At 39.6% G+C, this 13,260-nt stretch overlaps 1 protein-coding gene across 1 annotated transcript in view; it reads right to left on the bottom strand.

Annotated features, from left to right (window-relative positions):
- Apoltp (Apolipoprotein lipid transfer particle) overlaps window positions 1-13,260 on the bottom strand; it is a 668,275-nt gene that overhangs the window by 523,083 nt on the left and 131,932 nt on the right. The window contains exons 19-20 of the mRNA XM_067142082.2: window positions 10,410-10,583; window positions 10,018-10,310 (exon numbers count right to left, since the gene is read on the bottom strand). Coding sequence (XP_066998183.2) covers window positions 10,018-10,310; window positions 10,410-10,583 — 467 coding nt within the window. The remainder of the gene's footprint in view (window positions 1-10,017; window positions 10,311-10,409; window positions 10,584-13,260) is intronic.

Raw genomic sequence — 13,260 nt, 5'->3', positions numbered from 1 at the left:
GGTCCTGTGAGACACTCCAGAAACCAAAGAACAGTCTAAGCAGTGGATGCATCCTTCTTCTCCACACAAGCCAAAAGAGTTTAAACTGACACTGAGGAACAGCAGAATAATGGCTGCCATTTTTGGGACCATAAATGTGTCTTGTTGGTGGACTTTATGGAGCAGGAGGCTGTCCAGACGAACGTTAACTCACTGGCGGCAGACTTTGTTGCAGAGGGCATTGGAAGGCTGGTAACACGACACAACAAATGCCTAAATCGCTTTGGCACTTATGTGGGAAAAAGTATGAAATTACAAAACTTTTAGTGATAAAATGATTTTGTTATGTCAATTTGTCCTTTTTTATAATCCATTGGAGGTTGAAAAAATAACCTTCATATTTTTAATAATTTAGGAAACCACAATAGGAATGCTAGAACACAGTGAGCACACAGAGGTAACTACTCCTTTTAAATGACAACCAGTTGCAGAGACCAAATGTTTATTATGTGCAGCAGGAGATTTCACTGCAGTGGATGTTAGCTGCAGGTTTAGAGGAAGTTTGGGAAGGGCAGCAACCAAAGGATATGCTTTCTTTCTCCAAAAAAGAAAATTGGGAATAGTTGCAAATCTGGCATAGAGGTAGATCTAGATAAGTAAGTTGTTGCTACTACAGTAGTCTGTAATATACTCATCTGCAGTCTAATGTTCTTTGTCTAACTAGTAGGTCATCACAGATTCAGAACTACAGATGGATTGTAATGCTGAAAAGTACATACATAAAATCAAGTTCCAAAGAGTAACCTAACAGAAGAAAAGGAGATATGGAAAGTACCAAGAAACAATTGTGAGTAAAAGAACTAAACTTTCTAGAAGCATTTTCTGCTCACATTTTCAGCAGAGATATTATGAAATGTCGGAAATGCTTAACAAATCTTTTGTCATCAACCTTTTTCACAACAGTGAGTAAAAAGGGTTTATTATTATGGGCACCTGATAAAAAGTGTTAACTATAATATTGTTTGGATCTACAGAACTCTTCATAACATTTAGGGGATCAAATAAGAACAATCAAAGGAACAGACAGAATAAAAGAGAAAGGCAGTCATATTAAAATGTAATGACTAATTAATAAAATAAAAGTCAATATTTAATCAGCCCATAAACATTATTAAAACATGTATGCATACTGGTAATTAATTATGTAATCGATAGTACTGACAGGGTGATTAAATGTTAACTTTCATTTAAGAACAGACAGAATGACACAAATGCAGTAAATTAAATCCCATATTTCATTCATATATCAGTTGTAGTAGGTATGCAGTTGTATGAGCCCTCAGAGTTCAAATGACATGAAACACTTTAGGGCAATTGTATATCAGTAAAAATCTTAGAAAAACACATATTAACAATAGTAGCTGCCCTCTAATATAGCATATGGGCTCCTTCAATAACCATCAGAGCTGTCCACCTGTATTGCATGGATTCCATATGCAGTGCTTGGGGGATGTGTTGTCAATCTTCCATAAGACCTATCTTCAGCTCTGGACAAGTTAAGAGAGTTCCTGTCCTACTTGTAATGTACCTGTCAAGGGCATCCCAGGTATGTTCAATTGGATTTAAGTCTGGTGAGCAGGCTGGTCACCTTATTCAGCCAATACACTCTGTTTCGAACATGCTGTCCACCAACCAAGCTTAGTGAGATTGAGCTGTAATGTCTGACAAGGAACACTCGCCAATAGCTTCAGAAAATGACACGACTTGGCTGGAGGACCTCGTCTGTACATTAGAGTGGTCATACTGCCATTTCGGATTTTTTAAAAACTGCTATTTGTTCGGGGCGTCGACCTCGAAAGATCTTTTACTTGCACTATATGTTCTGAACCTGTGTGTAATTGCGGAAGTGTAAAGTGTTGAATGTGAGGAAATGAACGTTAAGGATGACACAAACACCCAATCCCCAGACCAGGGATATTAATCATTTACAATTAAAAACCCCTGACCTGGCCGGGTGACAGGCGGACGCATTGCCCCCGACACTGCTGGGCCGGACGCCATTTTGGATTACTTGGAGATCCGTATGTCTGCCACTATCTGAACTGTCAGTTCATTACTATCACATTTGACTGTTTCTTAATGAGCGTGGAGTTATTTTGTGTTCTATGTTCCCTCCAGATGCAAACTCATTGACTGTCAGACTTAACACCGATCCACAACCACTCTGAAAACAGAACCTGATTCCATTTGGTATATCTCCATTTATTATGATGCAATGCTAGCTTCTATGGGTTTTATGTTCCTACAGATGTGAAGCACGTATGGTCCATTAAATTACTATAAACGAGAAACAAGCTCGTGAGAAGCAAGGAAGTGTATGTGGAAGAACTGGGAATGAGGAGGAATAAAGCCTATCTATTTGAAAATGGCAGTTTGTGAAGTAGTGGTGTCCAGCCCATAAGGTCATAGGGTCACGTGCCCTCCCAACAAACAGTAATATTTTAATTTTTATTTCTCGATGCGTCATACACAGGACACAGGTTTTAAGATCATAATGACAATAACTAGTATGTTTAAACTGAAAAATCTGGCTTTAGGATAGAGTGTAAAATATATATCTGCACCTGGCCACAACCCTCATGTGTCCGTGGAGCAGATATATTGAAAGTACGAGGGCAATTCAAAAAGAAACGAGTCAGAGGCTATAAAATGAAAAACGCAGAAAGGATTGTAATACAACTGCCTGCAGAAGAAGGTGCAGTCCCTATAAGAGTGCTAAGGTCCTAAACTCGCTGCTGGAGAGACATGGGTGCACACTACGTGATGAAAGAGCAAACGCGCACCCAATGATCGTCCACAGCACCCAGTCCTGCTGACAACAGTGAAATGGAGGCTTCAAAAGAAGAGCAAAGGGCTATAGAACATTTCTTGACAGCAGAAGGAGTGAGGGTAATGAAAATTCATCGAAGAATGGCACAAGTGTACAGAGAACACTGCATGTCCGTTGCCAAGTGTCAAGGCGTGGCACAAGCTATTCAGGGAAGGACGGATGTTGTGGCTGATGATGCATGGTCTGGAATCCCACACCGCATTACCGATGCCATTGTCCAGCAGGTGGATATGTCCATTATGCAAGACCGGTGAGTTATGGTAGCAGCCATTGCCGCAGAGGTTGGAGTGAGCATCGGAAGCGTTCTTGCCATCATTAAGAACGGATTGAAATTTTGCTAAAAGTGGCCCAATGGGTGCCTCACAGTATTCAATCAGCACAGGAAGCATGCCCAATGCCTCTCTCTTGAACATCTGCTGCGCTATGCCTGCTATGCCAAGGAACGTGATGAGTTCCTGACACGAGTGGTCGCTGGAGATGAGACATGGTGTCATCACTTTGAACCCAAGTCAAAACGACAGCCTCCAGTGGAAGTATGCAGGGTTGCCATGACCCAAAAAATTCAAGGTGAGCTAAAGAAGGCTCTGAGAGGCAAACGATTTACCTTGGACGACGACGTCAAGCAGTACGTTTGGAACTGGTTCACAACAAAGCCCCAGGAATTTTATGAGACGGCCACCACCTTGTGTCACAGTGGGACAAGTGCCTCAAGCATGCTGGGCAATACTTTTGAAATAATGATACAGGTTTTCATTTTATAGCCTCCAGATCTTTGAATGGCCCTTATACATGGTCTTCAAACAATGCCGTTGACTACTGTATGTTTCTTGGAGAAAAGTTCTGTTGTAAGGAGAGGGGCTCAGTCACAAGCAAACTGTGATCAAGAAGGGTGGCAAATAGTTCCCTGGAAAAAAAAGAAAGCTACACAGTTCACTGACTGCTATTTCTGGATGTGCTGTTGTTCAAAGTGATGGTGTAAATATACCAATGCCTACTATGGACAGAAAAACGCTTAACTAGATAAAATAGAATAGACATTCCTGAGAAGTGCAATGGCAACTGAGAGGTAAAAATACACTTGCTATGATCGAGAGATTTGCTGCAGCTAAAGAAATGAGAGTGGATCTGACATAAGAATTAATGATAAGATAGGTCTAGGTGTGTTATGACATACTGTATTTTAATGTTTATATTTGTATGTGTAAATATATGTGTGTATTTTAGATTTATATTATCCGAGCCTGTATTAAAACCATAACGTGACCCTCCTATATGAAACTTTACAAACTGCCACTGTCGTGAAGATGTGTTTTTATGTTTGTCCTTGTCACTTCTCTCTGTGCTCCCTCTTCCCACACAGTCCTGCCATTGTGTTTGTCCTCTTATGCTTTCATTTTCTTGTCCCCCCCCCCCCTCCACCACCTCTCTCTACATATGACTAAATTACTATTCTCGCCTTGTATGTCCCTTCTGCCCCTGGCTACTATAAACCTGAGGGCATCTTTTAAACATCTGGAACATACCTCTCACTTGATGGTCAGCTGGTAATTTCCAGTACTGTTGTGTAACTTGGGAATTCATCATGTGATTTTATGGTCCGACCTGCATGTTAGTAATTTTACATAAGTAATTTGAATATAAGGAAATCCACCTTTTCAATACTTACAAAACTGTTGCACATAATATTATACTACAACATTTTTATTATTATGAAGGTACCGGTTTCGACATGTTTTCAATGTCATCATCAGCCTTTCATAAAACCAAGCAAGAGAATAAATTCACATGTAGCAACAATATACACACACTAGGTAAAATTTGTATAGCGACACACATTCAAAATAGTTTATATAAAATATATGAGGATTGCTACACGTTGGCGGCATAATACTCTTATATTGTCTTGGTACATAAGTTGAGGCACTTTCTGTAAAGTTGGGCTTTGGTATGATAAAGCTTAATGAACACGTTAAAATCTTGATAAGTATCTTAGTCGTAGTGAAATATGGCACTGAGGAATAATCTGAGCACTGTTGGTGGCATAGTCTTCTTATCTTAAAATTGTACTATGCATGTCGAAAGGTGGTTTTCAGTGTACATGTAGGTCCTAGGATGATGTGTAGGACCGAGGTTCCTCAGTTTAAGTGGAACGTGAAACCTAGAGAAAAAAGGGGAGCTAATTTTAATATGGTGTTCTGTAAAGGGCAGGTCATATGAAGCAGAGGTATAGAGAGTTATAATGTGAGATTCACCTTGCCGCAGCATGCCAAGAAGCTTACTCTATGGAGAGGAGTTGACAACTGGAGCTGGTTTGTGGGGAGGGGGGTAGTGTAGAGGTAGATGGGAGAGGGAAGAAAGGGAAGGGAGGGGCTTGGAGAGGAACCGCCTATGGGGGAGGTTTTGGGGGCAGGTCTGGAGGGCAATGCGGTGGGGACGTATGGCAAGGGAGGGTGTTATGTAATGCGTGGAAGATCTCCTAGATATCAATGAAAATTGCTTCATACACCTCGATCAGTTTTTCAATCCCAATTTGAACCTAAATGAAATTTTTGAGAAATACAAGGTTCTTTACGACTTTCTTATTATGGTTCTTAAAGGTATTAAGTTTTCGAGAAAGTGTTCGATCTTCCACGCATTACATAACACTCTCCCTTGCCATACGTCCCCACCACATTGCCCTCCAGACCCGCCCCCAAACCTCCCCCATAGGCGGTTCCTCTCAAAGCCCCTCCCTTCCCTTTCTCCCCTCTCCCATCTACCTCTACTCTACCCCTCCCCCCGCCACAAACCAACTCAAGTTGTCAACTCCTCTCCATAGAGTAAGCTTCTTGGCATGCTGCGGCAAGGTGAGTCTCACACTATAACTCTCTATACCTTTGCTTCATATGACCTGTCTTTTATAGAACACCATATTAAAATCAGCTCCCCTTTTTTCTCTAGGTTTCACGTTCCTCTTGAACTGAGGAACCTCGGTCCTACATATCATCCTATGACCTACATGTACACTGAAAACCACCTTTCGACATGCATAGTACAATTTTAAGATAAGAAGACTATGCCACCAAGAGCGCTCAGATTATTCCTCAGTGCCATATTTCACTATCAATAAGATACTTATCATGATTTTAACGTGTTCATTAAGCTTTATCATACCAGAGCCCAACTTTACAGAAAGTGCCTCAATTTATGTATCAAGTCAATATAAGACTATTACACTGCCAACATGTAGCAATCCTCATATATTTTATATAAACTATTTTAAATGTGTGTCGCTATACAAATTTTACCTAGTGTGTGTATATTGTTGCTGTATGCAAATTTATTCTCTTGCTTGGTTTTACGAAAGGCTGATGACGACATTGAAAACATGTCGAAACCGGTACATTCATGAAAAGGTGGATTTCCTTACCTTAAAATTACTTGTATGATTCTCAGTTCAATACAGAACAACAATGAAGTTTTAAACTTTATTAGTAATTTGTATATACAGTAATAGGCATCTGATCGCTGATTTTGTAGTCCTCCTGTAAATTCTTGTTGTTTGGGTGCTTCTTAATTTGTATAGCCTTTCGGATTTTTCTTTTGAAATTCCAGGGCACAGCTGCTAAAATCTTGGTTTTATCAAATGAAATTGTTTGTTTCACAGAAATGCTTAGCTACAGATTCAATTTCCCAGTCTTGATTCTTGGTAAGATGGATATTTTTTAGGGTCTGGTAGAAATTAGTTGGGGTTTGAACCCCACTGTCGGCAGCCCTGAAGACGATTTACCGTATTTCCCATTTTTATACCAGGTAAATGCTGGGGCTGTACCTTAATTAAGGCAACAGCCCCTTCCTTCCTGCTCCTAGGCCTTTCCTATCCCATCTCCACCAAAGACCTCTCTGTGTCGGTGCGATGTAAAGTAAATTGTAAATAATAATAAAGATATTAGTTGTTTAATTTTGCCTACGCACAGATACTGCAGCTACATTCAATGTGGTAGACTCCATAAACCTGAAATTCTATCGTGTCTTTGACGGGTTGCAGGTAAGGATCTAATTTCCTACACTGTTGCACTGTTAATGGGGATACCCATCATGGGGCTATATGTATGGAGGCCACCTGTACAATGGCAACTTTGGACAGTTTGAGAAGACACCTGTGTTTTGTTGAAGTCTGAAGCATGCATTGTAATTGTGTTGCATGATGCTGCCTATTCTAATAGGTTGTTAACCAGAAATAATAGTTGTCAATTACTTGAGTGTTCATGAACAACCTTGGCCATACATTTTTCAAACATTTCCAGTAGTTTGAAAGCTAGTGAAAAGTTTTTGGCTGTAGCCACCTTCTTCTGAGTCTGCCTGGCTTTCATCCTGCCTGTAATTCTCCATACAATAGATTCTTGTAATGAAGTTGGTAGGGCATTGTACAGCCTGCACATCATTTACACACTGAAACACTTGACACCTACTGATGCGGACGGCTAATGGAGCATTCGTAATCTTTGAAGTTCTCAGTGCACTATCCTTTAATATCACTTATCACATCATTATGTGACTATGTTAACAGGACCTGCTTTTCCAGTTCAAAGAGCATTAATATGTGAATGTAGAATAATCTGTCGCTGAGCAGCGCTTATCAATTCAGGGTGTTTGTCATTATTCTCTTTTTATTTTGAGTAATTGTGTGTGGAACTGTGTACCCGCTAAGCTTTATTGATGGATAGCACTTTATGAGGGTGCAGTGATGTCCGATCAACCAACTGGCGTACTACAATAGGGCTGGTTCCAACCTTGTGCACGGATCTCAATTTTCAACACCTGGGGCAGAAGTTTATTACCGGTATTGTCTGTTAAATGAAAATAAAAAAAATCTTTATAGCAATTGAATTCTATTTCATGCCCATCTGCCTGATGAAGTTGAGAAGTTGAAACAAGCTCATCAAGGACTGTAAAGAAACAGATCTGCTTGAACTGAGATTAGTGAGGAAAATACTCACCTATGAAGATGACAATGTGTGGAGATGTGAAGTTTGTCCTTTTCCTTTTGTGCTTTCATGTGGGGCCTTGTCTCCCCTTTCTTTGCTCCCTCTACCCACAGTAGCCTGTCACTATGTTCTTGCTTTGAGTGCTCCTCTCTTCCTTCCTAGCATCTTATCTTAGTTAATTTATGTAATTGGAATACCTGATGTTCTGGTATCTGAATAATCCTTCCTCTTTAATACTGGTGATAATGGTTGTGTTTCTGATACCACGTCTTCTATCATACTTTCAGAGCCTCGTGCATCTGCTAAAGTATCGTTTGCCTCTACTGTCAACTTCCTATCGTCTCTACTACAGCTTGTCATGATGACAACTCTGAGGTTGTAAATAACACAGAACACCTAACACATCCCTTCGTGTCAAAGAATTCTAAAGAGAAAGCAATATCCTTCTTAGATACATTTGAAACCTCAATTTTTTCTAAAATTAAGAAATTTTAAGTGATGTGTGTGACCTAAAGCCTCGAACTACCATGAAGACAGGGTTCATTCAGTCGGCAATGGGACTTTTTGCACAGGAAGAGCCTAGTTGACCCTAGGCACTAATGTGGTTAACAACAGTATGTATTTGTAAAATATTACAAGCAAACCTTTCTGAATTTTGCATCAGGCAGTGGTGATGTTTATTTTTTTAAAAGGAAGAAAAGGCACTTAAAAAAATAAGGTAACAAGAGCTCTCACAGGTGATATATTCACCCTCATGTCCAGATTCTACAAGGGCCATAGCAGGAGACCACAGCTTTATCTTGCAGCCATTACATGGAACATATGTTGCATCAGACCCTTGCAATGTCAGTTGAAATATGGCTGCGTGCCTGGAAAAATGGTCAAATGTGGAAGTATGCAGAGTGATCTGGTTTTTGTTTGTGAAGAGCACCTCATCAGAGGAATTCAACAACCTGTTGAGGTGTAAGATGTGAATGTCACATCATGGCGCACTAAATCTGAAAATAGCACGACGGATGTTCAAGATAAGCAATGATCTGACAAGCCAAACACGTCCATCACAGATGGCAGTATATGCTGCATTGAAGGTGTGTTCCAGGAGTATCATTGTATGTGATTTAGAGATATTACTAATGAACTCAGTATCTCAGTGCGCAGTGTCCACACAATCATTCACGAGCAGCTGGGCTACCGAAAGATGTGTTCACAGTGGATGACAAGGCATCTCACAGAAAATCAGAAAGCCATTTGGATGGGATTGTCTCTCACACCCTTGATGCGGTTTAATGAGAAAGTAGTGCTGTTTCTGCACCGAAATGTTACAGGAAATGAAACATGGGTGCAATATGTAACACCAGAGGTGATGTGAGCATCCAAATCATGGAAACACACCTCATACTTACCTTGCATGAAAGTCCAACTCCATTTGTGAAGAAAGTTATGGCAATAATCTTTTGGGAATACAAGGGTATGCTTCTGGTAGATTTTCTCACCAGAGGAGCAACAGTGAATGCTGCCAGCTGTTGTGATATACTAGAGGATTTTCGGGTAGCATTTGCAGAAAACGACCGGGACTTTCCTCAAAAGGTGTCGTGTTGCTCTACAATGGCAGACCACATGCAGCCAACAGTATACATGAATTGTTATGGCACTTCTGATGAGAGATAATGGACCATCCTCCCTACAGTGCTGATCCATTTCCATCTCTTAAGACTGTTGAAGAAGCTCCTGGGTAATAAGTGATTGAACGACGATACGGCTGTTCAGCATGTTGTCACGACGTGGCTTCAGGGACTGGATACTAATTCCTTTCATGTCGGCATCGATGCCTTGGTGTATGATTGGAACAAATGATTGGGCAAGAATATCAACTATGCTGAACAGTAATGTGTATCAGTGCCCTACTACTGTGTATCCTTACATCTGCCTGAGCTCTTGTTACCTCATTTTTTGAAGTTAGCTTGTTCAACTTGGCAATCATCTTCTCAAATTTTGTGTTCAGTAGCCTAATTCTGTGTGTGTGATTGAAACGTAAGACCATATATGACATTTCCACATTTGGTTTCAAAGTATTTCCAACGGTTATGGACAGCATTTCAAAATTTCCATTTGAACCCAGAGGAACAGCATTAGAGACAGATATTATATATTTTCTTAAATTATATGTTTAGAAATACTCACTAGGTACATCATAGAAGATATAAAGTTATACTGTGGGTAGGCTGATGATTCCAACTGCAACGATCCTTCAACCCGACTTAAAGTTTTTGAAACTCTGTTAGTTAATGTGGCATGTACTGTTACAGTTTCTGGTTTTGCATCCTTGAATTTGTAATCTAATTTCAAAGTGGTATAAATTGAGGCATCACTTCTTTTAACATAACCAGTGAGCTTTGTTTCCAATTTCCTAGTTTGAAATTCCAGATTTACTTCACACTGTGAAATGCCTTTTTTCTCAATCCATCGTAAGGTACCTACGACAGAAAGACATTCATTCATAAAACAATTCACCAAGAAGGCTTCAGGTACAATGGTATCTAAAACAATAATAAGAAAAACAGTAACCACATCACCTGATAATTCAGCAATTCTTGTTCCATTTATTGCCAGATAAAGTCTAGGGTAATATTTAAGACCATACTTCTCTGTAACAGTCTTCAGGCTTAACTCAGCATCAACATGCTTTTTACCATTTATATCTAGACTAAAGTTTATATATTTCTCCTCTGGTGTGTTTTTATATTTGCCTAATGGAGAAAAAACAAAAACAAAAAATTATTAGTTTCTTCAAATGCATGCAGACATGAGAAAAAGTTCTTCTTGTATTTGATAACAACATTATCTTCAATATTACTTTCAGTAAAAATGTTAACTCTTCAACATATAACCAAAGAGAGAAGAACAGACATAATTTTTCTTAAATGACAACCTTAACTCTCATTAAAGGAAAAAGAGACTGCAACTTGAGAATTTTGATTGTGTAAATATATTTGTGAAAGGGTTGAACAGTTTCGATACCTGAGATCGGTAGTGACCAATTGCAATGGTACCACTTATGAAATAAAACAGGGAGTAATGGCTGCTAACAGAGCCTATTTTGCCCTGACTTACCAATTCTACTGCAGTATCCTAACTCGTATCATCAAGTTTACTATCTACAAAACACTTATACTGTACGTGGTGTTCATGTAAACCTCAGAGATGTGGCCTATCTATCTATCTATTTATTTATTCAAGCTTTCATTCCCCCCACGTGAAGGGGGAGGTGGACCACCTAGTAAGGAACACCTACTCTCTGGCCAAGAGAGTTGTGGAGATTTAAAGGTGATGTGCTAGATGTGGGAGAGGATAAATAGAGCTGATAGGAATGGGAGATATGATTGTGGGCGTCTTGGCTGGAGAGTCTTGGTATATACGTTCTTCTGTACAATAGTCTTTCTTTCTTCCACCATTTACATTTAGAAGATTTTGTTTGATTACACATATACACGAAAATATAATGCAATAATACAGGCTTATTTCTTTAACAGCATGACCAATGACACTTTGCAATTTTCTGCAGTATTATAAATGAAAGGTTTTAAATAAATAGATCTAGGAAGCTTACTGCCACATAATTATATACAAATATGAAATTACTTTTATTAGTTATGAAAGGAATGAATGATGTGTGCAACCTGCTAAAAAAAAATACTGAATGTGAGAGGGAAAAAAAACCCACTGATCTATACCAGCTACAGTATATATAATAAAATTTGGAATTATATACATCCATATGTAGACGTTGCTGCATTTTGGCAATAGGCTACATCAGTTCTATTTATGAAACAGAGTGTGGGTTCTAATTTGAGTTCTTGACAACATAACCACGTAGCTTAGCTATTTTTGCCGGCTTGTTGAAGAGAGGAACTAAATGAATAGACTTCCTGCTACATAATATTCAGTATATGTAAAGACTGGTGAAATGAGATGTGGCCACTAACAGCAAGAGATACTGAAATGTTGGATGCTTTTGTGAAAAAAGGTACTCTGTAGAACAATAGGCACATTTTGTCGAAGAAGAAGATGGAGAAGGAAATAAAATACCGAATTGTTATCTATTTATAAAGATACACCTATCAGCAGATAGTAGGATCAGCAGGGCTGTGGTGGGCTGCGCATATGGTACAGATAAGTGATTTAAAACAAATCCTAGTGGACAAAGAAGATTAGTCTGACTCAGAACCAGGTGGCTAGATGGACAGTTGAGTGAGAACAATGCAAAAATTAGGTACGAGAAATGGAGAGTACTGCCACAAGACCGGGGAAAATGGTTGAAAATAGCAGAAGAGGATAAGGTTCACAATCTACTCTCCTATACTCTAGTTCAAAAAAAAGAAGATTAATTTTCAACCAGATGGGACATCAAGGTATAACAAAGTATAACACGAATAAGAATAATAAATACATTCTTGTAATCTACCAGTTTCATGTCTGTATTGATACTTGGTATTCACAATCCCAAAGAACGGGTACCGTTCACCTAATCAATACTTGGAAGGTACCCGTTCTTTGTGATTGTAAATACATTCTTATCAACAACGTCTTTTGGAACAACAGCTTACACAGTCACCATGCCAAATGCTTCCTGCCGCATATCTTAGCCATGCTCCATCTATTAAACCATACCTGTTACCTGTTAAACCTTTGCCAAGATCTCTGCTGCGAGGAGGTACCAGAATAAACTCACCAGCTCTAAACTGCAAATCATGTACAGTCTAATGTCCACCACCAACTTGGAACGCACATGATCAGTCACCCTTTCTGTTGAGCAATTCATACTTTCTCTTACTAAAACCTACTGCTAAACTCCACTATTGTGATCATCCAATCTCAACAAGTCCCTGCAGACAACTATTATTATTAATAGTAGTAGGTGGCCCCGCGGTGTAGGGGTAGTGTGCTAGCCTCTTACCCGGAGGCCATGGGTTTGATTCCCGACCAGGTCAGGGAATTTTACCTGGATCTGAGGGTTGGTTCAAGGTCCACTCAGCCTACGTGATTACAATTAAGGAGCCATCTAATGGTGAAAATGGTGGTCCCGGTCTAGAGGATTTGTCTTGCTGACAATTAGACACCTCATAATCTGCAGGCCTTTGGGCTGAGCAGCGGTTGCTTGGTAGACCATGGCCCTTCGAGGCTCTTGTGAAATGGGGTTCAATTTGGTATAATTATAATTATTATTATTCTCCTTTAGAATTTGCTTTATGTCGCACTGACACAGATATGTCTTATGGTGATGATGGGATAGGACAGGTTTAGGAGTGGGAAGGAAGCAACGGTGGCCTTATTTAATGTACAGCCCAAGCATTTGCCTGGTGTGAAAATGGGAAACCACGGAAAACTATCTTCAGGACTGCCAACAGTGGGGTTTGAACCTACTAT

Source organism: Anabrus simplex, chromosome 2 (assembly GCF_040414725.1).
Source record: "Anabrus simplex isolate iqAnaSimp1 chromosome 2, ASM4041472v1, whole genome shotgun sequence".
Lineage (NCBI taxonomy): Eukaryota > Metazoa > Arthropoda > Insecta > Orthoptera > Tettigoniidae > Anabrus > Anabrus simplex.
The sequence above is the reverse complement of the archived record's forward strand: the minus strand, read 5'-3'. Positions and strand labels throughout refer to the sequence as shown.